Source organism: Puntigrus tetrazona, chromosome 5 (genome assembly GCF_018831695.1).
Source record: "Puntigrus tetrazona isolate hp1 chromosome 5, ASM1883169v1, whole genome shotgun sequence".
Classification (NCBI taxonomy): Eukaryota; Metazoa; Chordata; class Actinopteri; order Cypriniformes; family Cyprinidae; genus Puntigrus; species Puntigrus tetrazona.
Genome location: NC_056703.1, coordinates 22,545,129 through 22,569,936, shown reverse-complemented (window position 1 = coordinate 22,569,936; position 24,808 = coordinate 22,545,129). Strand labels below are relative to the sequence as shown.

Sequence of the window (24,808 nt, the reverse complement as noted above, 5' to 3'; positions counted from 1 at the left end):
ACCAAATCCAACCTTAAACCACGGGATTCAAACTGAAGCCCCTCGCCTCTTAAGTATATACTCAGTGAGCTACCGAACAAACCTACCATCTTTGGAAACCCATAGATTTGAAGCTGGATATGTGTGATTCTTAAAAAAAATCAGTTTAAAATATTCCAGCATATGATTATTTTTATTTAAGTCATAACATGATACTTTTCAGGTACTTGTGCAAAAATGATGCTTTATTAAACAGAACTAAATTTGTGTAAAAAGGAATAAAATGTGTCAGAGTTTTTCTTTTGGAAACTTCTGTGATATGTACTTGCTGGTACATATTTTGCATCAAGTCCAGGCTTTATCGCATGTGATGATTCTGCAAGTGGCGGAGTGTTTACTTGCAGCAGCTGGAATAATTGAATTCATCATTTTGATGGCGGACTGTAATGCAGAAAGGATGATGTGTTTTATGAAACATATGTAAGTGACAGAATTTTAAATGTGCATCTGATTACAAATAGCCTATGCGGGGTTACACACGTTTTGTATTTTAAAGAGAACCATTTCTATGGAAGAATAATTCATTTTTTGGGTTAAAATAATTTCTTTATATTTGAATGGTATGATAATTACAGACACTACAAAAATTTTAATCTACATGCAATGCTAATACACACTACATGTAGTCATGCAGTGCAGATGTTGTTAATATTAACAATATGAAAATTAATGATAAACATAATAATTTGCACGGTTTGATATGATTTGGACTAAACGATAGTTATATTTAAACACAGTTGTTTACCGTGATATATTTTACTGCTTTTTTTCTCAGTTGGTCAGACAAAAGTGGCAGACATATTACTCATGAGAACGTAATTTCAGACAAGTTCAGGCCATAAATAAAGTTCATTTTGAGTTTGAGTTTTGGCAGTTTGAAACTCAATTAATAAATTAACCCGCTTTTATCAAGCATAAAAAAGGCTACGCGGGAGTGTTGCATCATGTTTACATTAATCTACACTGTGCTTCCAGCAACACAGGGGTGTCAGAATGTTCCTAGACAGTATACCGTCACTCAGCCTTTTCACCCTCAAACGAAAGATAAAAAAGAACTTTGTTTGAAGTATGTCGGGGCCTGCTTCTTCAGATGACAATACCCAGTGATGAAAATTCTTATTTGTGTCATAATACCAAAACATAAGCCACTTTTCCACCATCGGGCCGAACGCTTCTAAGAACTCTCAGGTACGCTTTCAGTGGTGTTTCCACATGAGCCTGGTACAATAAATACTTCTCTCTGTCCGGAATTCTAAACCTCGCTGGTGTGGGTGGTGTAGCCAATCATTCTATAACCAATCGCTATTTTGAGCAATGCAAACACAAATTATTAGTAAATGTAAATATAATAAAAAAATATATATATATATATATATATTTATATGGTTAAAAAATAAAATGATGTTATGACAGCTTGTAATGTGAGGGGATACGTTTATGACAATGATTTACTAAAAATAAAAAAAGTATTCCTTTGTATTTTTTTATGCAGATGACAATGTTGTCAAAACAATCTTCGTTCACACAGATCTGTGAAAATGACTAATGCCTTATTATGTATGCCAGTCTAGTAGTTGGCAAAGTCTCATTTTTTAAAGATGCTACATACCCCATAGCAAAAAAACTGCTGTGCACTACACTTTGCGCCATTTTCACAAGTTTGCGGGTTTTTTTTTTTTTGTTTACACAGAGATTATAGCAGTATTGTATTTTAAAGGGTTACTCCACCCCAAAATGAAAAAATTGTCATTAAATACTTAGCCTTTGTCTTTCCAAACCTATAAAAGCTCAGTTTGTCTTTGGACACAATTTAAGGTATTTTGCATGAAAACCTGGATGCTTGTGAGCGTCTCACTGACGTCGTCAAGGTCCAGAAAGTTATGGAAGACATCGTCTGAATAGTTCATATTTCTAATATGCCTTTTACTAACTAAAAAAACTATTAATGAGACGGCATAAAGATATGTAGTAGATTGTGTTTACACAGTTATTTCTTTCAGCAAAGTTGTGATCATGTGATAATTCAGAGGCCTTAGAAATGTATATACCAAATATGATACAGTAGGCTTTATAGGGTTGATCGTGTGCACAATTTACAGTCTGACAGTGTTTCATTTGGACAGAAAAACATAAACAAATAGCTGATGTGAACCCCTGCCCCCTATACACCCTCTGACCCCAAAATCACAGCGCAAACATTCGATGATTTAGAAACGAGGAACCGTCTGCACTTCAGCTGCATGTAATCAGGAGATGTTTGCATCCTATAACTCCTGCATCTACAATTATATAAAATAAGGAGGGAAAAAAAAATCACAGGTGGATTTCTTGATAAATTACGCCCTAGAAGCAATGCTCAGTCATAACCATGTTAATGTTAATCTGAATATTCCTGTCAATCAGTATCAGCAATGAGGCTCTCCAGAGTGTCAGATCTTAAGTACTGTAGCTTTAACTCCTATCTGTCATCATACTAAATTAGTCAATGCTTTTTCTCCATGCTTGGAGACACAGCTGCATTTGAGAGGTTGCTGGTGCCAGTGCTGGCCACCTGCTCGGACTGTGGAAGTGCGTGCTTCTCAGAGCCAATCAGACATTATATAGCCGTCATACGAGAAAGCCAGTACGAATGCAAAGGATCATTTGCTGACTTTAATACCAGACTTTAATCTTGCTGTAATAAGAGCTGCTTTAACGCTGGCCATTAGTGCCTCTTTGTGCTGATCCTTGACCAGCTTCCTGTGCCTAAACACTGGCCGTGTTCATTAGGAGTCTGACCATGCAACTGGCCCCAGATCAGAATCGAAGTGCGTCATTCTCTCTCACTCTGTCTCTCTCTCACTAAAAAAGCCATTAGGAAGACTTCTGCAGAGAGAGGGCCGACTGAGAATCCGTAAAGCGGGCTGGATCACTACTGCTCATTCAGCTGAACAGTTGCCATAGATACAGAGTGGTGATGATGTGTCGCTCCTGTGATTTGTCTGTTGTTTTGGATGACAGTGTCACTGCGGTTTGAAATAGATGAACCGTTTAGAGTTAGTGCTTTGGTGTGATCCCTGACATGTTGTAATTGCAACTGATTGTCACGGCCGTGATTGAAAATAATAATTACAGTAGCCTAAATGGGGAAGTATTGTAGAGTGACTTAAATGTCACGAGTCACCGGCTAGATTTGCACTGAAGGAAATGCTATCAAATGTTCCAAGACCGAGTTGTATTTCTGTTCTGATTAATCACTGAAGGTAAAGATGTCACTTGACTGAAAAGTCATGTTCTATATTTAAAAAAAAGGCAGACAAAAATTGGCAGACAGAATTATACCTCTCCTACGAAAATACAATGTTCCGGCACAATTATCTGCCAAATTTGTTGCTAGCAGCAACAAACCTTGATGAGTGAACAGTGCAGCTTTCTATTTAAAAATAATGCAAATATAAAAATAACGGCAAGACTTTCTTTGAATGTATTGTAGTCACATGTTGCATGTATTTAAACTAATAAATTATGCATAATTACATAATTAAACTAATGCTTAACCCTGACCCTGAACCTTATATTACTTTGTGTAATTACACTGCAACAATGGCACATTAAAATGAAACGTAACCAAATGAGTTAATACTGTATGCAATGCAGTGGTGGGGCCAACAGAGAAGGCTTTGCTGGCCCCGACAGCCCACCACTACATTATCAGAATCCCTGGCTTAGTTTTACTTTATTTTTCCATGAATGTGTGTTAAATCCCCAATAATCTATTTGCTTCAGTTTAATAGCTTTTCTCTTGGTTTTGCTGCTTCCAGTAGTGTATGTTTATAGCAGAGCTTTTATCCAATCACACTTCAGCGATCATATTGCCAGCATCAAAGAAATCTACCTAAGGCCTTCAGAATGAGCAGCGCAGGCTTCTTTCTGTAGCATTAAATCAATGGCAGTGAAAACGTTGGATTAACCAATCAGATTTCGAGTTGGCAGCCCCAGCGCCATCTCGCAGCATTTTCTCGTTCTTTGATTGGATGACCAGAGAGCATACTATTCAAAACTAGCAAATAGCTCCACTTTAAATCATATGTGTCATATTTGTAAATATAAATACTAAAGCTGCGACAACTTGTTGGATTTCTGACTTTATTAACAGCAGTAATGTTAAATGGGATACCTGTCTGTGATGCAGGTCTCTGTGAAATATTTGTGGTTTCTATAGTATGTGGTATTAATTATGATTGTATTAATAAAAGTTGCATTAGTTCATGTAGGACACCACTGAAGGACAAGGCGATAAATGCATGGCTCCAACTGATGTACTATATGCTTTACTTTAAATACATCTAGGCATTAACAAGTATTTTAAAATGTGAAAATATAAAAGAACATTATTATTTTATTACATTTATTGATGGCACACACTGAAAAGGAGTGAAAGAAAATTGTACTTTCCTTCTTTCATCTATTAATGTCATAGAGGGCTGTGAATATTTGAAATTTGCTTTTTTTATGGCCCAAATGTTGGTTACGGATTATAGGAAGGTATTAGTCGTTGTTTCTTTTTAAGTTTAGTTTTGCTTTCTGCAAATATGCAATAAATGAATGTCAAGTTCAAGGGTTCATTGGCAGATCTGGCTACAGCAAACACATTTCACAGCTATATAAATAGCATGTAATCCGTAGGAGACATAGTGGAAATCACATTACACGTTTTCTGGGGGAAAAAAAACAAAACTGTATCAGTCCTCAAGACATGGTCCCTGCGGCCATGGTAGAAAGCATTTAAGTCACGTTTAAATAATTTTTAGACTGTGGCGAAGCGTCATGTTATAAGAAAATGTCTATACATCATATACAACCTTGTAAGCATTCACTTAATAGATTGGCCATAGCTGCTTCAGTTACTTTCATCAGCAACATGTCTGTGGTTGGATTTTAAGAGGAAAAACTAAACATGAATTTTTCTTCAAGCATGTCGTTCCAATTTTTTACTGGAGAGGATTTAGGGGTTGAAGCTCAAGCATTGCTATAAGCTCAGGTGATGATGGATTTGTACATCTGTCTAGCTAACTTTAGCAATTCTTTCAAACACCCAAATGTACTGTAGCATACATGTAGTTTGCACTTATCGTGGTTGCCAAATCCATGTTTTTCCTGTAGAATAGGGCTGCTTTAAAGCTGAGTCTATCTATCTATCTATCTCTCTCTCTCTCTCTCTCTCTCTCTCTCTCTCTCTCTCTCTCTCTATCTATCTATCTGTCTGTCTGTCTGTCTGTCTGTCTGTCTTGCCATTTTTAGGGTCTGAAACAAATTAGATTTGAATGTTAAGAAAACCCCAAGAAATTTAAAACTAATAAATAATTCAGTAACACTTTTGGTTAGATTAGGGATGTAGAATAAGGTCATGTAGAATACGATATGTGCTTAATTAGCACTAATAAATGGCTATTATTCTAGTAATCCATCCAAGCAACTAATAAGTGTAACCGTGAAATAAAGTGTTACTAATACTGCCAGATAAGATGGACACTAATTTGTATGACAACTGTCACCTTTCAATATAGGGAATTTACAAGTCAAACTGTATGTACAGTCAATGAATAAGGAAAATCACAAATTGCTGCTTCTCATGAAAGTGTCAGAAAAGACATATATTAAAAAAACTTGATTCAAGTATGCTGTTCATGCAAAGCCATCGAATGGCGAATAGTGAATGCCTCAAAACTGTACACTGTGTGTCTGTCCACCTAGAATTTTTATTTTGGGTGGTTCACCCCTTGGGATGTTTAAAAAGTAACATCTCGAAAGTTTTCTCCTGACTGTTTGCCAGTGGCTCCATATCAGAACAGGCTTAACCACAAACCTCCAAGCTATGAGAGTGTGGACAGGGCAGAGAGGATAATGAGAAAGAGTGGCAAGGGACGGTTTATGAGACAGCATAATGGCCACTGGCTACAGTTTACTCACTCCAACCTGGAGACTTACAGACAGATCCAGTTTTCCAAAGTAAGCCAAGCCAAACATTTTATTGCACTGCATTAGATTTCCCCATACTGTGCTCTATTCTGAACCATCATCACAAAACAATTGCGAGTTGTTTTGCTGATTAGTAATGATTGAAGTCATGTAACTGTAATGGTCTGGGAGCCCAGCTGGGCTAAAAATTAAGCTCGGCTGCCTTAAAGCTTTAGTTGTTTTTTAATTAACAAAAATTGCAATTATGCATTTTGAATCAGGCATCGAATGGAAGATAGTCATCACAGCTCTTTGTGTAACTCATTACTTTCTTTAGAGATATGAAACGTATAAATCAGCATAAACAAATAAAATGCTTTGTTTTATTAACCATTAAAAGGGGAATTGACCAAAACACCAAGGATATAGAGTTTGTAATGTTTTAAACATTTTATTAAATCAAGTCCTAAATTCTCTCTTGAACGCTCTCCATTAAACAAACAAACAAAAAAAGCACATCACAAACATACTTTTTAGTAAAAAAAAAAAAAAAGAAAAAGAAAAAAGGAGGCTGGGTGTTAAATTATCAAATTATACAAACGAATAGCGTATTTTTGATATTTTAGTATTTTATATTTTATAATATTTTAAATTCTCAAGAAAAAAAGAGGCAAGTAAATTGTCCAGACTTCCATAAATGAGAAATTTAAATATCTGGACTAAAAAGTCTTCAAATTTATGGGAAAGAGATTTCTGTGCTTCATTTAACCTCTGTTTCACAGAAAGTAAGAGAAATGATGCAACTCCCGTGGAAAAGAATGAAGGATCAATACTTCAAACGAATGGAGTAACGTTTCTGTACCTGCCATCTGGCTGTTGTTGATACAAGTCAAAGCTACGTTATCTAGGGTATTTGTTGTTTGCATTCATCACAGACAGTGAACTCGGTTCGGTGTTCATCATGCTCATTATTGCCAGTTAACCCTGAAAGATGGCTGTGAAAAGTAAACAAGTACGTTCGGCCAAGTCTGAGCCTCAACTTATGTGTTATAAGTAAAAAAACAAAAAAAAGGCACCATGAAAGAACTCCTTGTGACTCATGTGTTTATTCTAAGTCTTCTGAAGCCATAGGTTTTGTGTGAAGAACAGACTGAAATCCAAACAAAAATCCAAATATGACTTCAGAATAAAAAAACAGAAACAACAGGAGCAATGTAACGGTGAGCGATTAATGACAAAATTCGAAACATTTCTGGGAACTGCTTCTTGAAAATAATGATAAACCTGCGAGCGAGCGGAGCAAGATGTGAGGGACGAAACGATCCGAAGACGCTAATGATGGACCTTAAAGTGAACGCCTGCCATGTTGTTGATGGGACGTTGCAAAACAGAAGCAAAAACCGAGTGTTAGGGGGCAACTAACCGTCAGTAGTAAAGGTTCTCTGTTGAACTCTTTATTTATTGATCATGAATAAGAATAAAGTGGCTCAAATTAAATTTTAACCAGAGTTCCGTATTCCATCATAGAGGTCCGACGTCCGGGACACAGTGGCAGGAGATACTTTTTACTGTCTTAGAGAAAGTGACTGTCAGAACAAAATGTCAAATGGGTCGATACCGTTTTCCATTTGGTCAGTAAACAAGCCCTGTAACACTCTAAATAGAAGTGCTGCAACATTTCGCCAACAACATGAGCGGTGCTGAGAATGACAGACTGAAGGAAAGCTAACCTTTCATATGGAAGGCAGTTCTGCTGTAATCGGTTTCATCTCATTGTCTCACTGAAACATGTAACCATCAGCCCACTTTGGGCATAAAATTACAGTGCACTCCGTTTAACAAATGCTCTTCAAATATTAAATTGCCTGATGGTGCCGCTGGCCATTATGTTGCATCTATTTATTCTAGCATGATCTGAAGGAAGAGAAAGAACTGCTGGCAGTCGCCATCACTTTGCACTTGGACAAGAATAGTCTGTCATCATTTCAACCACCACTGGACATTTATTTTTATGGATGTCACTGCATGAATGCACTTAAAAACCATCAGAGCAGCATATAACCAAAGAAGTGCTACCGATAAAAGATTTCTGCTCTTATTTATAGAATCTTCTAAAGTCCTCCGTGTCCCAAATTCTTTCAATTAAACTACTAGAGCATGCTGATCAAGAAGTCGCTTTTCAAAAGCGAGAGAAAAAGTTTTGAAACAAACCGGGATGTATGGAATGTGTACTTGAAATATAGATCATGTTTACTCAAGTGAGTGTGTGGCGTGGGTTTTATTTATGTGCTTATTTATTTATATATAGGCAATTTATAGATCTATAATTTATAGTTTGGCTACAGAAAAAAGTTCTAAAATTATTCCTTAGGAAGGACCGAATAAAAGAAAAGAAAATAACAATAAAAATAAAAGAAACTAAGCAGTAAACTAAGCTTTTAAGAATTTACTGGAATTTACTGAAAGTTAGCAAAATAGTGTTTATTGATGAAACGAACTATGCTTTAAAAAATATTTGACCCCTTTAAATAAACACAAAACAGCAAATAATTATAACAATAATAATAATAATCTTATGTGTATATTTTTAGAACTAACAGTATTTGCCAACAGATTCCCACCAAGAATTTTTGTCTTTTGTTATATTTTGTTATGCATGTGTCTTTTTTTTTTTTTGCTACCTACTGTGAATATGATTAATACAGCTGTGGGGTAAGCTGATAACTATACACAAAAATGGATTGAATGCATTATCTTTCACTTAAATCATAAGTAGCAAAAAAAAAAAAAGCAGCTGAAGTTGCTCGGTTAGAAAATGAACTAATGCAAACACTTACATTTCAGCTGAAAGCCGATAAGTGTAACACAGCTATATTTGAGGGACTAAAAAGAAACTGGAGCCAGAAACTGAGCTCCTCGGGGGACTGGTTTATTCTGGTCTTTTAAAGTGGAAAATATGAAAATAAAAGGATTTTGTGTATAAGCGGCAAATGTGGTAGTGTCACGTGAAAAAGCCAAGTATTTCACTTCATTCTAATTTGTATCTTCAAACACCAGTGAAACAATATGCTGTTCTGCAGCTAAAAGTCATTTAGGTAAACATGTGATTTAGCGTTTCAATAAAACACACACACAGAGTATTGCTTTCAGTGTTTAAAAAGTGAAGCTTTTTTACCTGACTTACTGAAAATAAGTGTCCTTTTGAATCTGTTCTTAGCAGACTGGTTTAAATATTAAAACATTTTGATGCCTAACAAGATAAAAATCATCAGCTGCATAAAATCTATGAAATAAAATGTTCGTGTCTGATGTGTGAGCAGATATTGCTCGTGCCCTCTAAGAAAAGTCTATAAAAATAAGACACAATCAACTTGTGTTAATATGAAGGGTTTTTTTCCTATTGATTTTTTACAGATGTTTTACCTGCATTTTGAATTATAGATTGTATTTTGTTGTGTTTTATGCATAATGAAAAATCTGAAACAGTTCACCCAAAAATTTGAATTTGATGAAAATCTGGCCATCTAGTGTGTAGATGAGTTTGTTTCTTCTTATAAACAGATACAGAGAATTATTATTTTTTTTTAACATCACTTGCTCACCATCACTTGATTATTAACATCTGATAAAAAATATCACATTAATCCACAAGCAATCCACACCAATCTAATCCATCAATAGCATTGTGTGACATATTAGAATTATACAAATCATTGATTCCATGTAAAATGAATCAGAAGAAAAATATACACAGAATATTTATAAATTAAATTAGTCCATTGCGCTTCTACAGAAACATGTCAGTGTGTGAATTTTGATGTAAAAGGACAACAGGGATTGACTTTTCCACTGGAGGAAGTGTTATTATGGATTATGGATTTTTGCCCAGAAGCAAAATAAAGCTAATAATGCTTTTGTTTTGTTACAAACAAGCAGTTTTCGACTTCACGCGATATGAACTGATGGATTGGAGTCGTTCGAGATTACTGTGATGTTTCTATCAGCTGTTTGGACTCATTCTGACGGCGGCGTTCACTGCAGAGGATTCATTGGTGAGCAAATGCTGTAATTCTAAATCTTTCCAAATCTGTTCCAAACAGATTCATCTTTGAATGACCTGAGGGTGAATAAACGATCGTTTGCGGTTTAACCGTTCGCTTAGCAGATAATATCCCAGCGCAAAAAAATTACCACCGCCTCTTCTGCAAAGATTTATGTTTTATTCCTAAACCTAAATAAAACTAAATCAGACGTCCTGATGAACAATCATATCCACGTGATAGACAATTGAGTTAATTATGTGTTTGAAATGTGTGACATGGTAAGTCCTAATGACCTGCAGTGGCGGAATAAAGAGAGAGTGTTAAAAATGATGATGGATGGGTTAGTAGATGCGCGGGGTGTGTGTTCACGCCACACATCAATGCAGGATGGCCACCTTGCTAATAGATCCAGCTGGGATTCTTCAGATCACTTGTGTCAAGTCGCAGAAAAGCTGAACTTATACTCACAACAGCAGTAGGCTTGATTGATATAATTGTTGTTTATGAAAGAAGTCGTTTTAAAGCATTAAAGATAATTGTGCATGCTGTTAGCATAATGAAAACCAACGGAGACCAAACTTATGCCAATAGACGTATTTTTCTAAATGCACAGGGATATGTGGTTTTGATTTACACAATTATCCTTATACTGCAGAAAAGCCGGTGTTTCATATCTGTCCGCTCATTTACTAATCGATCATTTGGAGGCCATTGTTGAGTAAAGCGTGGTTCGTCTTTTTACATTTGGTGCTTAGAGAGTATTGCAGTGAGAATATTATTATTGCTAACAGCCACTCGCCAAAAAATACATGGGAGTCATCTGTATTAAAGAAAAAATAATCACTTCATCTGATGTGAAGTGAATAAAATAGCAACCCGGTCTCATAAAAATACGTACCTCGGTTCACATTTTGTGCATCGCCATTTTTAAGTGCATTACTGAACGCTTCATCACAGTTTCAATAAGATGTGGCGCTAAAACACAGGTTCAATATGTGAACCCTTGCACGTTTACTTTATTATACCGATATGGGTTCATATTGCTATATAGGGTCATTTATTATGTTAAATATCTAATTATGTGAAATATAATAATAATAAAGTGCAGAGTTACTTATTGTCAACTGGGTGTTCAAAAGGGACCATAGAAATAAAGTGTTACCAATAATTCAAGTGAAAACGACAGACCGCGTTTAGCCCTTCATTTATTCACTGTAAGTAAGGGTTGTTAAAATTCAACCTGCTCAACCACTAACCATGCAATCCCCAAGACCTTGAATGGCAAGTTCAGTTGTGTTTAATTCAAGTTGGAGCTAAACTCTGCAGGGCTTTGGCCTTCCAGGAACTGAGTTTGACCTCCCTGCTGTAATGGTTTATGGAAGGATAATTCACAAGACACATATTGTGAATTATCTTATTATTATTATCTATTTATTTTCCAAACCGTTTATCCTGTGTCGGGTGATAGCGGAGATTATACCAGTATCTTAGACTGTATACAGTGAAGAAACACTAGATGGATGGCCAGTCCTATATTATTAGCCTTATTTATTGTACAAACATGCATGCAGCGGTTGGACAAAATAAGGTGTTTTAACACCGTTTGCCTTTAAGCTTCCAACCTTCTTAGAATAGATTCGTGCAATTTTTGAACAGTGTAAAATCTGCCAGCTGCTTCCGAGATGCTGGAGGAGGGAATCTTTTTCTCACTGTTTTCTCCAAAACTGCCTACAGTGGTTCGCTGATGTTCAAGTCAGTTGATTTGTCTAGCTAGACCAGACGCTGAAGTTCATAACTGTGCTTCAGTTCCAACCGGTGCACCAAAATTTTAGCACCGTTGCCTGTAATTAAAGTCTTAGTAGTTGCAGCTCTTTCATAGAAGTTGGTTTAAGCTTGGTTTTTATGAAACATAGCCTTCCAGGTAAATATTGAGGCTTGCTTTTACTTTGCTGCTGTAGTTATGTATTGTTTGGACGCAATCTTGGTTAGTGTTCGATGTCACCCGACCTTCGATTTTTACCCACCGTTCGTCTTCGCCGATGAAGTTTTTTAATGCTTTGTGTTTGCCGTTGTTAAGACTGTTGTTCATCGCCCATTTCACAGACCACCTCTTATAAACTGCAGTCTCACATCTGTTGTTTCAAACATAAAAGATATTTTGATTTTGAAAACCGGTTTGGTTGCACAAAAGAAGATATTTTAAGTAAGATTTGGAACGGCGGTGTGTGAGAATTTTCATTTTGAGTGAAATATCACAACTCTTAAGGATACCTGCTTGCTTGCCTAGGGACTCTTCGCTTGAGCATAACGTCGATTTCAGCTATTCCAGCCACTGCATCAAAAGTTGGCGATCCTACAAAAATCATGCCATCTCTATATAAATAGTATCCAGTGACTGAGTTATGCAAATTATTTTTGGAAGCTGCTGAGTGAGAGCAAATGCTGTGCCTTATGCACAAATGGGAAACTAATATTATTCAAGAACAAAAACGGAATTCCCTCGGTCCTGAGGCCATTGTAGCCTACATTGAAGACAAAAGGGATCCGATGTGGGCTAAACATATGCACAAAACACAACTATAGTGTGTATATCTTTTCTGACCTAAATGCTGTGAAACTGTGTTTGCTATCTTGCAGAATTTATGCTTCTGTAAAATCACTTTTAGTCAAATCATTTTTTTTTGTTTAATATTTTATTTTGATTGGGAATTGTGAAGCCTTTTTGACGGCTTATGCAACAACAAATGTCATTGGGTGTATGATTCATCGGTTCATCATCCGTCCTCAATCCGGTGTGATTTCCAACTGTTGCTTGTGACTATAAATAGATGTTTAAATGGTGATCAGCGGGTCACCTGATATACCATTTCAATCATTTCTTCACTCCAAATCTCTTGAATGATTGTGGTCTTTAACATTCTCGGCACAGATGAAAGAAATGAGGAGAAAAAAAAGATGTTTTAAATTATTGATCGGATGTGATTTATGAACCTCGCGCGGAGTGTAAAGGAGGGAAAAGCGAGTCAAAATACATTAATGGACAGAAGTGTTTATGAAGTCCCCTGCCATCAAACAAATATGACGCAGTTACGGTGTCTGACTCACTTTATTCAGTATTCGGTGTCACATGATCCTTCAGAAATCCTTCTAATGTGTGTGAACGTGTGTGTATTTAGTGTTTCTGCTAGAACTAACGCTGACAGCCGGGCACCTTTTTGCTTGGCTCATTAATATATTACACCGTAATGTAATGTCTCTGAAAGCAAAGAGAGCTGTCTTCTTTATTTAGGCTGTGTTTGTAAGCCGTGAGGGACCAGCTACGTTTAACTATTTCAAATTTCACAAGCAACGTCCATAATTTCCCTTTGTTTTTCGACGCGGCGGTAGACAAAGGACGCTCGTGTTAGGACGTAACCTTAGATCTAAACGACCAGGAAGAATGAAGGTATAACAAAGTTAATATCCGAGATGTGAATCGATGCGAGTACTCTAAAATCCGGCGCTAGGGCCATCACCCAAAAGTTCCAGCGTGAATCACAAGGGGACCGTGCTATACTGGAAGATTATCCAAGTAACCAATATCCTTCTCTGTGCGGTCTTACATTGTAAACAAAGCCATCGGCGGTACATTAAACAAAACATTATGGGACACTGGGGCCAAAAGCACTTCCAAGCAATAAATGGTTAAAATGAAGAATCTTAATATGTTTTCCGCAACATAAACCGTGGAGTTAATGTGCGAGCATACATTTAACACGCTACTCTCATTGGAAGAAAATGAGAAACGTTTTTATTACAGAGGCTATATTATGCACTGTCAAGTAGCATTATAATTTTTTTTTTCCTTTTATGGTCCGCAGCTTACATATGAAATTGCGATGTGCATTGTATTATTTGTGCAAGGCATGAGCACAAATCTTATGCAAATTTGCAGATGTGAAATGCTCCGGCCATTAAAGCATGCCTTTATTTATTATGCCATTAACAGCTTCAAATGAACACAAATAAGACCGGCTGTCAGCGTGTGCCTGTTCTCCAGAATCGGTGGAAATGTTATTTATAAGGTGAAAGATCCAGCGGGACGTATACAGGGATCAAAACATTTTATTTAGCACCGTCCTGTCGCGGAAGGGTGTAGGAACGCGACCCTAATAACGCGGCCCGCCAGGAGATGTCACTGTCGTGTGACACCTCGAGCGACGCCAGCTTCGTGAAATACAGTCACTCGAGACATTTCCGTTTGACGTACTGCACATTTCTGGATTATATGCTGTCGATTAGGGTGTGCTGTTTGGAAAGTTGTCTTAATAACATCTTTGTTGTCAGTCCTGCAAACAAAATGCATAAAGATGCAATGCAGGAAAATCTTTGCTGTGTACTTACACTAACTTTAACATATATATATATATATATATATATATATATATATATATATATATATGTGTGTGTGTGTGTGTGTGTGTGTGTGTGTGTGTGTGTGTGTGTGTGTTTTTTTTTCAACTTAAACATGATTTTTATAAAAGGACTGCAATGCAAGTGTTCTATATATATATATATATATATATATATATATATATATATATATATATATATATATATATATATATATATATATAGTATAGAACACTTGCATTACAGTCCTTTTTATAAAAATCATGTTTAAGTTGAAAAAATATATAATTTAACATTTATAATTCTTATACTTCCACTGTTTGAACCCACAGAAATGCACAAACTGGAACAATCTAGGCCTACTTTTTCCACAGCTGTGATAGCAAATACACCGTCTATTATATGTTTTATGTATTTTTACAGGCTTTCTCTCTCTCTCTCTAATTGAATTTGCTATTTTGAATTTAATTAAAACGTCCTGCTCTATATTTTTTTTTTTGTAGATTTATGTAAATGTAGATTTATTTGTCAGAATGTAAAATGTCCAGCTGTTTCCCTTCGTCCATCACAATTTGCAGTTTGGAGCTAAATATTTTGTGACTCCTAGCAAACAGATATGCAAATATCAGCTCATATCAAAACGCATGCTACAGCAGAGTTGCTTTGAAACGAACGCGTTTTTCCCCGTGGAAAAAAAGAAAAAAAAAAGATCGGGATCGCAAAAAACGACGGGTGTCTGAATAGCGTGTCATCGGGTTTTTTCACTTTTGATCTCAGAGTGAAATTTGACCCCGTCGTGTTCCGGTGAAACGCACCCGTTCACGGCGGACGAGTGGAAACGTCAGAGCGGTCTGGTCGTGTAGACCCGTGTCACGTGACCGCCGTGAACCGAAGAGGTTTGGAGGGTTTAGGGATTCACCCGCTACTTCCACCGCTTCACGCCGTTCCCACGCCGCCAGTCGAAACGCAAAGTTGGGTTGTGTGACCTATAAGGAGGGGTGGTCCCGAATAAATCTTTTCAGACGAAGCTCAACAGTGAAGCCGAGCCCCCGCTCTTGTTCCGCGGACCGGAGCGCTGCATTGTTAAGAAGAAGTGTTTAGTCCTCTGAGTTTAAAACATGGGCGCGATACGCTTCATACACTGATACCAGTTGTAAATGTAGCCTAACGGTGTACCGGGAAAGCTCGTCCAGGACTTCACTTCCTCCTCAGAAGATATTTTTAAGTCCTCCGTAGGACTTCGTTCGAGAAGAAATCACTTTTTTTTCCACCGGCGCGGACAACTAAACGCTTATTTCCCTGCATCCGCGGGCGACGATACAGTTTAACATCGCGTAACTTCATCGAAGAACCGGACCTCATCCACAAAATACAGTTTGACCAAATGTCAAGGTTACCACAGCGGAAATCCCAAATCGCCGTCCAGCTCCGTAATTAAACCAGCACGCGCGCGCGTCAGCTGTTCGTGCCCGACGCCTCCGATCCGAGATGCTTTTGTAGATTTTGAAACTAACACGCTCGTGGACGACATCGGCGCCGTGCTGTTGATACACCGTCGCTGGCGTTTCACGGGATTACAGTTTGAATCAAAATCTGTGGATGGAGGAAAACGGCTATATTCCATGCCGCGCGGATTACTGAGAGAGACACGCGTGGGAATCGAGACACCTGAGCCGGATACCTGTAACTTTTCTCTCTCCGAAGCTCTTCGTTGCGCTCGCGGTCGCTGGCAGACGCGATCTTTTTTTTTTGACTGAACTCTACACCGGTTCGGTATAATGGACGTGATCGCTCTAGATAAAGTTCACCAGCTCCACAACCCCGCAGATTCTCGCTGGGAATTCGTCGCTGGACTGTAGACGTCGGTCGGGAGATATTTCGGAGGAGCGCTGTTGTTTATCATCGCAAACGGGATTTATTTGTGGAAACTACTACGATGTCCGTTATACGCTCTTGGATGGAAACTCTGTTGCTGTATGTGTTCATTGCAGAAGGTAAACCCGCGCGTGCACGGTTCATATCATACTTGTTTGCTAAATCGCGTCCGGCTGTTGTGAATGACTGCAGCGGGGTTTTTAGCCTGTGTGTTTGGATGTTGGGCTGCAGTGGGTTTTTTTTAAAGTCTTAATTGGTAATTCAGCACGCATACACTAAAGCGCAGAGCTGAAAACCGACCGATCCGAACCCTCGGAGTTCCTCGTTTTCTCTCCGTCTCCAGCCTCGGTGAGCGTCTAACGCGCTTTTTTTTTTGACTTCGTACGCAGGGCTTTGTGTTTCTGAACGTAACGCACACTTGTAATTCAAGCATAGCGACTGTCCGCGAGGTGGGAGCACGACTAAAGCTCGAGGCCAACCCCGACACAAAAAGATGCCCACTTTATGAAACAACGTGAAACGTTTTTTTTTGAGCCAGAACTACCATATTTCCTCCACCCGGTGTCACGGTGAAATAAGGGAGCAAATTAGGGAGATGGGGGTCTGGCCTCTCTATTTAAGAATAGCCAAAACAAAACGTGTCTTGAGAAGTACGCAGGCAACATAAACAGTAGATCGAAGTTTCAAGGTGTCTTCAAAGACTCGGGTAATCATAGAAGTTGCGTGTTTTTATTAGGCGCGAGAGTAGCCGGAGGAGGTTACCATAGCAACAGTTTATATATATATGTGTATATACATGTATACTCTTTATTTATTCTTCTTATTTTGTTTAACATGCTTTAAATCAAATAGTTTGGCAGAACATCTGACTTTTTTAGTTGAGCAATGTAAAGATTTTAATATATCAGTTTTTTTATTATTTCAGGAAAGCCTGTGTTATATTTCGAATATTATTATTATTTCCTTAATATCTGTTGTGTGTTTACAAGGCATCAGCACCTGTTCAAGTTCGTTTCAGATTTGTTTGTCCTCTGCAGTTTCGAACGAACATGTAAAATAACATTGTCGCCTGCTTGTTTGGTCTGCTGTCACGATGAATCTATTAATGCCTCTCTGTTTCTATTTTTTAAAATAACTTTTGACCAGCTATCACAGCTGTCTCTCGTTGTTCGATTAAAATCTCTTTAGGATGAATCTAACTTGTAACACAGAGGATACGTGCATAGGCTGCTTTAGAATCAGAATGCTATTATGGCAATATAGCGTGACTAAGATTATTACATTGACAGTCATCAGCGGAGAGGAGACATGCCTTTGAAATATTCCTTTGAGGTCTGATCCCTTCCCTTATTTTCCTTCCATGAAACCATAAGAACAAAGGCAACATCATTTGGGAGTCATCAAAGTTCTGAGGGTTCGTAATGTGACTTGACTGTAATCTATCATGGTATTTGACAGAAGCTCGGATACGAGGAACACCATAAAGAGTATTTTGTTTCTGTGGTTTGAATTTTCAGCGGCGAGTTATGCCATGGGAATTGTTCGTTAATTTAAATTTGATCAACTTGTTTAGATTTCACCTTCTTGTGAATCATACGCTAAATATATATATATATAGAAGGCAGGAGCAATGGAAGGTCAGATGTGCTCATAATGTCATGTGTCAGGCACTGTCCAGTACAATTGCACGTGTTTTGACAACAATGCCACTCGCTCATGCGTTTCCATTCGTAATCCAGAAAGCCTTCATCTGCGGTTGATACTGATGTAGTTGGGCAATAAATTGGGCCAGCACAAGTGTGTCTCGTCCGCTTCCAGTTACAGAAGTGACAGACAGGAACTAGGCATAAAGATCAAGGCTTAGCAAAACATCAACAAACCTGAGACGTGCCGTGAGCTCTCTAGGAATGTCTTGTTTGTTAATCCACAGCGTTGCACCTGTGCGGAGAGAGCCCTGGTTTGGTTTCAGAGCTGCTTCCTTGTGAAACCAAATCATCTGGAAAGAAATTGCTTTGTTTTGTACTCCTGTTTTATTTATTAGGCCTGGGAAAGAGCATTGGTGGAGCATCACTGCCTTGATTGTTAGACCCTCGACCTTACGACAAACTATCCTGAAATTATTCTCAACGGCGACTCTAATCGTCCGTGGTCTTAATAAGGTTCGAATGTTTTATAATTCGTATTATCACAGGTTGCGCAGAGCAAAGAAATAGCTAGTTGTGTCTTGTCGTGAATGCTGTGTTGACTCTGGAACAAACTTTTCAGGGAATGGCAATGCAAAAATTAATCTGTCATTTTCTAACTCTCATGATATTCCAGTTTTTTTTTTGTTTCGGACTTGTTTTATTCTGCAAAGTATAAAAGAAAATATTTGCCTATCTTTCAGATACAAGGTGATTTAAAAGGGTGCTTCACTCAAAAATGAAAATTGTCCTGTTTTTTTTCTCTCTTTTGAAGCTCCTAGGTATATGTGACTTTCTTGTTTCGGATGAATCTAATCGTAGTTAAATTGAAAACTGTCCAGGCCACTCTGAGCTTATTCATATGGACTAAGCTGTATACAGTTCAAAAGAGCTGAAATAAAGTGTGCGCATCTGTAGTAAAACATCCCTCGCATGGCTCTGGGGCTTGAAAAAAGGCCTCCAGTAGCAAGTTCATGTGCTTTTTGTAAGATAAATATCTATATTTAGTTATAAGTAACACTTTTTTTTCTCTCTTATGCTGACTGTGGTATGTGGAAGCAGTCCCGGCGGATGACGTGGTTAGCGAAGAGCACAGAGAACAAATAGAAAAAACAGTCATATACTAGAAAAAAAATGTCTGAGGATTTTGATGTTTGATGTTTACTTTGCTAAAGTAAGGAAACTTTGTTTCCTTTGCTCCTGGCACACGGTCATCCGTCTGAACGTGCATCGCATTCAGCAGAAGTGAGAAAATGTTTTAGCTTTTTCTTACGTATTATTTCGAAGGTTTAAAGTTAACAGCCGTCAAACGCTAATGATCAATCTTTAAAGGACTCGTAGGCCACGGATGTATAAACAGTAGTAGATAATTGTCAATCTTTCTGCGAAAGTGTTTCTTTGAACATGTTTTATTAGACAGAAACTCTGAGGTAGTTTCTCTGTCCATTTCATGCTCACCTTTTGCCAGTTTTTGGCAAGCCGCACATCTTGAACAGTCCTTTAGGCAAGCAAGGAGAGCTCTCATTTGTTATTAATTGGCCCTGCTTTTTTATCTACTGCTTCATATGAAGTCCTTGACAAACTTGACAGAATTTGCACAAGTTCACCTAGAACTAATGAGATTTCTTAATGGGATTTAGGTTTGTGTGACATTTGTAAACTCAACCAGCCTAATTATCAACCGGATAAGGTCTGTTTGAACCTGAACGGACATAAAAAAAAAAGAGAAATGTTTTAAATTGAAGCAGGGTTTTTATTTGTTTTTGGCAGAATATTTCATTTCAGCATTCCCGGGTTAAAGAGAATGTCATTTCATCATCTGGCTTACACATGCACATCAAATCGTTGACTAATGCAGTAATAGCATTAGCGACCACCAACGGCGAAACTGCAAACATTGTTTCTCGAGCTATGCAGAAAGACGGCGTCCCGAAGTGGCGCTTCCTGCAGATATGGCAGGACTGAAGACCCCCCACGTCGGCCCTGAAGGCACAATGGCCTTTCTTCTGAAAGCACGCAACTTGTTTATATTCACTGCACATTGCCCTTTAAAAGGAAGATCTCCTCCAATCGCGAGCTCTGTGATCAACAACCGCACCAGGATAGCAACGCTCCTTAAAATGTTCTTTCATTTCTTCAGAGGGTAGGCCTAATAGCATGAGATGGCTGTACTTTGCCATCGTTAAAACATCCTCTTTGAGTTTGAAGTTGACCCTTTGTCATGCGAGATAAATTGCCTCTCCCCAGGCAACCCGCCTGACCCATCTGTCAACCAATCAGGGAAAGAGACACTGCTTGTATCCTCCAGACTCTTTAGTTTGGTACCTACTGTGTCCATTCATCACTTATACCCTTCATTGTCATCATATACAGTCATCATAAAACGATAGCTCTGAGAATCATGAGCAGGAACGTCTTCTAGACAGCGAGGATCACAAATGGACGACGTGTGCGGCATCTCGGTTTCGGCGTGTTTTTTTGTAAAGGCTGTCTGCACGGTGTTCTTGCTTTTAATAAGACTGCGGCTATGATTAAAGGGCTGACTCAGGAGACTGTAACCTGTATTTCCTACTCTTGTTTCTAGCCCGTCGTTTTATGCCTGCCAGCTGCACAGGATTAGTGTCTTGACAAAAGGAATGCTTATTAATAAAAAAATTGTCTGTAGCTTCAGGAAAATTAAGTAGATGTGAGATGCATATTTTGTTAGGCTGAAAAAGCTCTGTGAGGCTATTAATTAGTCGACTAGGAGCATTTGCTAGGACAGAAACAAATAGATTAGCTGGGAAAATGCCTCTTGCCTTTTCGAGTAGAATTATCATTATCACAACCACTTTCAAAGGCTTAGGCTGTGACGGTAGAAATGTGCCAGCTGCAATAGATTCAGCTTTACTGTTTCGTGCCGTGATGGATATGTTTTGCCAGGCTATCGGTGGGATTGACCGCTTTACGTTCTTCAAGTTTAAGAGCAGAAGAAAAAATGAAAAGGAAAAAGTTATTCAAAAACACATAACGCAGATAGCCCAAAACAAGTCAGGAAGAGTAAGAATTTGTTCCTAAAGCGTGTTTTTAAGCACAGCATTAAGTTTTGGTGTTTATAGATCATAAAAACATTATTCCACGTTTGCAGTTGAATTTAACTTAAGTTAAAATGTGACCAATCAGAATCTATATGTATGTGTGTGTATATACACACACTTGCACACATATACATATACATACAGTAATATGCATTTCTAAGAACTTCACTGGACATTAAATATTTAGAGATTTTTTCTTTTTGCACCCAGATTCCAGATAATCAGTAGTTGTACCTCGGGCAAATATTGTCCCATTCTAACAAACCATACATCAATAGAAAGCCTATTTATTCAGATTTTCACATTTCAGATGATGCATAACTTATGACTTATGACTGTTTTTTTTTTTCTTTCCAGCGTCACACGCTGCTGCTCAAAATTTTGGGCTCAGTAAAATAAAAAACAAGTTTTTTAAAAGCACCGTTTGTTTTGTTTTTATGTATATAAATAAAAATAACATCATTGCGATATTATTACAGTTGAAAATAACGCTCCCCTATTTGAATACATTTTATAATATAATTCATTCCTGTCAATTTTCAGAAGCCATTAGTCCAGTCGAAGTTCTTTTTTCTGTTTTGTCAAGCTATGACTGTCTTGTGAAAGAAGATCTTGATCATAATTCACACCTGTACTTGGGAAAAAAATATGCTTCCTGCCCTTAAGTCTAAATCAGTGCTGCTGTAAGATTTTATATATATATATATATATATATATATATATATATATATATATATATATATTTTTTTTTTTTTTTTTTTTTTTACGGAAGTGGCTGAGCGTTAATTAGTGTCTTTTAGTGTCTACTCCTCTAACGCTGTTAAACAGGTTGTCAAGGTTGCGAAGTCCAAACATTGTCAGCGTCCGCTGGACATTTTGCCTTTTACATGGGAGACTGTGATCTGTGATCACTGCAGTGGAAGCTGAAGAAATATGGCCAGATTTTTGCCCTCCAGCATTTCTTGGCTCCTCACGTGTTCCTTTCTGCCTCCCTCCCTTCCTCTCTTCCTCCATATCCGCCACTGCCTTTCTCCCTCCCTCCCTCCATATCTCATGTGCGACAAATCTGCAGAAGTCGCTCGTACTCACAGTGCCCAAGCCAGCTAGATGTCCCCTCAGCCTTTAAGCTTTGCTTACTTTCTTTTTCCCTTACTTGTGATTTTTTTTTCTTCTTCTTCTTCCTTCCACACTGCTGTAGGCCTTTGTTTGGCACGAGGTTTTCACAACCCAAAGTAAGCGAGGTAAGAATGATTAGAATGGCAAATTGGTCGGGTCTGCAGTCCAGATATTGAAATCGGCTGTCTCGGACTAATGTGGGTGGTAAAGGCCTGCTTCATCATTACTTTTCCTAATTGAACGACACCTGTGGCAGAAGAGGTGATGATGGCGACGAGGGCTGACTGGGTCAGTGTAGTCTCAGCGTGACTCATTAGTCTTTCTGCTGGGCACTTGTGCTGCTGCTTGGCTGCTTTTAAAATTCCTCAAGCTTACACAGTGACAGTAGCACAGTAACCTCAAACTGTGAGTGCAGAGCCACACTGAGGGGGAAATGTGTGTGGGTTGACTGAGCGACTGTCACTGTGTAATATTATGCAACAGTTGTAATAAAGTATTAAAAGGGGGTATAATCTACGCTTTCGTTGGCCAAACGTATGCGGATACCCTAAAAAGCACACCTGTGCGTGCTATTTTTTTTCCTTTGCTCTTCTGGGAAGAGATTCGACTAGTTTGGAACATGGCTGTGGGGATTTGCTCCCATTGAGACGCAAGCGTCATTGAGGTCAGACACCGATGTTGGGTGATGGGGTAATTCATCCCAAAGGTGTGCGGGTCTGGAATACGGGTCAGTCAAGTTCGTCCACATCGTACTCAGTAAATCTTCCTTTATGGACCTCGCTTTGTGCACTGCGGCATTGTTGGCAGGTTGGAACAGAATGGACACAACACATCCTACCAGTCAAAGAAGTACAGAAACCGAATAGCAATTGGTAGAGTGGCAACGCTTTACTATAGAGACCAATTCTCACTTTTTAACAAGTTAAGGGTTTGTTAATAGTGAGAATTGGACCTTGAAATAAATCATCACTGGTGGAGCCAATATAATCGCTTTGTATTCATACTGTGCACATGCGTACATTGTAGGATCTTCATCAAATGCAGTACACGTTGTAATTTTGAACCCAGGCACTTCCTAAGGTTTTGATTTCATGCAACTGCATACAATCTGAAATCTGCTAGGTGTAGTCAAAATAGCCTGTTAGACCAATTTGAGGGAATGCCAACATACTTTTGGCCGTGTGGTAGTGCTTGCATTTTCTCAATTTAAAATTCGATAGTCTAGTAAGTCCACATGGCTACTCGTTGTTTGAACCATGAAAAGCATTAGCTATGTTTCCATCCGACTATTTTTATGCGCATTTTGAAATATAGCATAAAAAACGTTGGATGGAAACGCCAAGATGCGCATAAATTCTAAATATGCACATAAAAAATGTATGCGCACAACTGAGTAGGATAAACTTTTGATCCAATAAGAAAAAATGTGCAAAAGCTACGAAGGAACCATCATGCGCACTGAAACTTGATAACTCGACCAACCAGTGTAATAATCTTGTTCACAGCATCTGAAATCTTGAGCCAGAGCGAAGTCTATCAATAAAGTATTTCTGTATAATTACTGTCTTACACGACTGTATAAGACAACAGCATCCGTCTCCGAAAACAATAACTGCTTTTATTGTGTTGAGTCTGTTCTCTCGGAGACGCAAGTAATTTATCATATACGAAAATGATTATATTCAGTGACTTCTCCTAGTTTTCTTACAGATATGTAGTGCCAGTTTTTCATTGAAATGACTGTTTTGTTCTCTTTGGCTTACTGGATAGAAACAGTGCTTTATTTGCAAACGTTTTTTTGAGATATTCCCGTTTTTGGATGGAAAAACAGCTATTGACATGCAAACAGAATACATCTCACTTTAAAGAGCTTAAGCTCTTAAGACAACAAGAAAAACTTACGCTGTGTACAATAGCTGTGGTTCTAGTTATCTTTCTCTGTACAGTTTACAAGCGCTTTCTCTCCCTCTCTACACTCTAATTTTAAAGTGTAGCTAAAAGAATGAAAACACACCTGAACCGAAAGTTAAAAATAAAGTCAGCTGATTGCATATAATGAAAATAAAGTTAGCTGATTGCTATACTGTTGTTAAATATTGTTATTGCTCTGTGAATGAAAACCCTTGCCGCGTTGTTTGCTGAAAATACATTGCTTGGTTGGTAATGCTATTTCTGAGTGACCTGATTTTGCTGCTTAGTTTTCTTTAGTGTTCTGGATGAACCGTGAAGGAGCTTTGCATTTTGAACGTATATTAAAAAAGCATGGAAATACTTCCACGACGTGTCACCTTTAAAGTAAGAGCGTATTTATATTGCTAGGCGTAAACTAAAAGTGCATTGTACGTTTTTTTTTTTTGGCCTAGACAGGTTGATTGAGTTGAGAGAATGGGCCATTATTCCCCTCAGGCCCTAGGGGAACTAAAACTGAGGAATGAATAAAGTTTACTGGCCATTTTATATAGAGCTTTATAAGACAGTATAAGCTTTTCACAGGACATGCAGTTGCACAATATTACCGGATTCTTCCACAATTGGGAAACCACATCTTTATACCCCTGAAACACCTCACAGCTGTCTGCCAGAGATCTGAATTAAAGATTACAAGGACAGCTCAGTCAGCGTGTGATCATACACTAGCTTTGCTTAT

The 24,808-nt window shown here is 38.1% G+C and overlaps 1 protein-coding gene across 1 annotated transcript in view; it reads left to right on the top strand.

Moving 5' to 3' along the window:
- The first annotated feature begins 14,758 nt into the window (after window positions 1–14,758).
- Window positions 14,759–24,808, top strand: part of tmem132e (transmembrane protein 132E) — a 247,991-nt gene continuing 237,941 nt past the window's right edge. Inside the window, exon 1 of the mRNA XM_043240650.1 lies at window positions 14,759–16,405. Coding sequence (XP_043096585.1) covers window positions 16,348–16,405 — 58 coding nt within the window. The 5' untranslated portion in view covers window positions 14,759–16,347. The remainder of the gene's footprint in view (window positions 16,406–24,808) is intronic.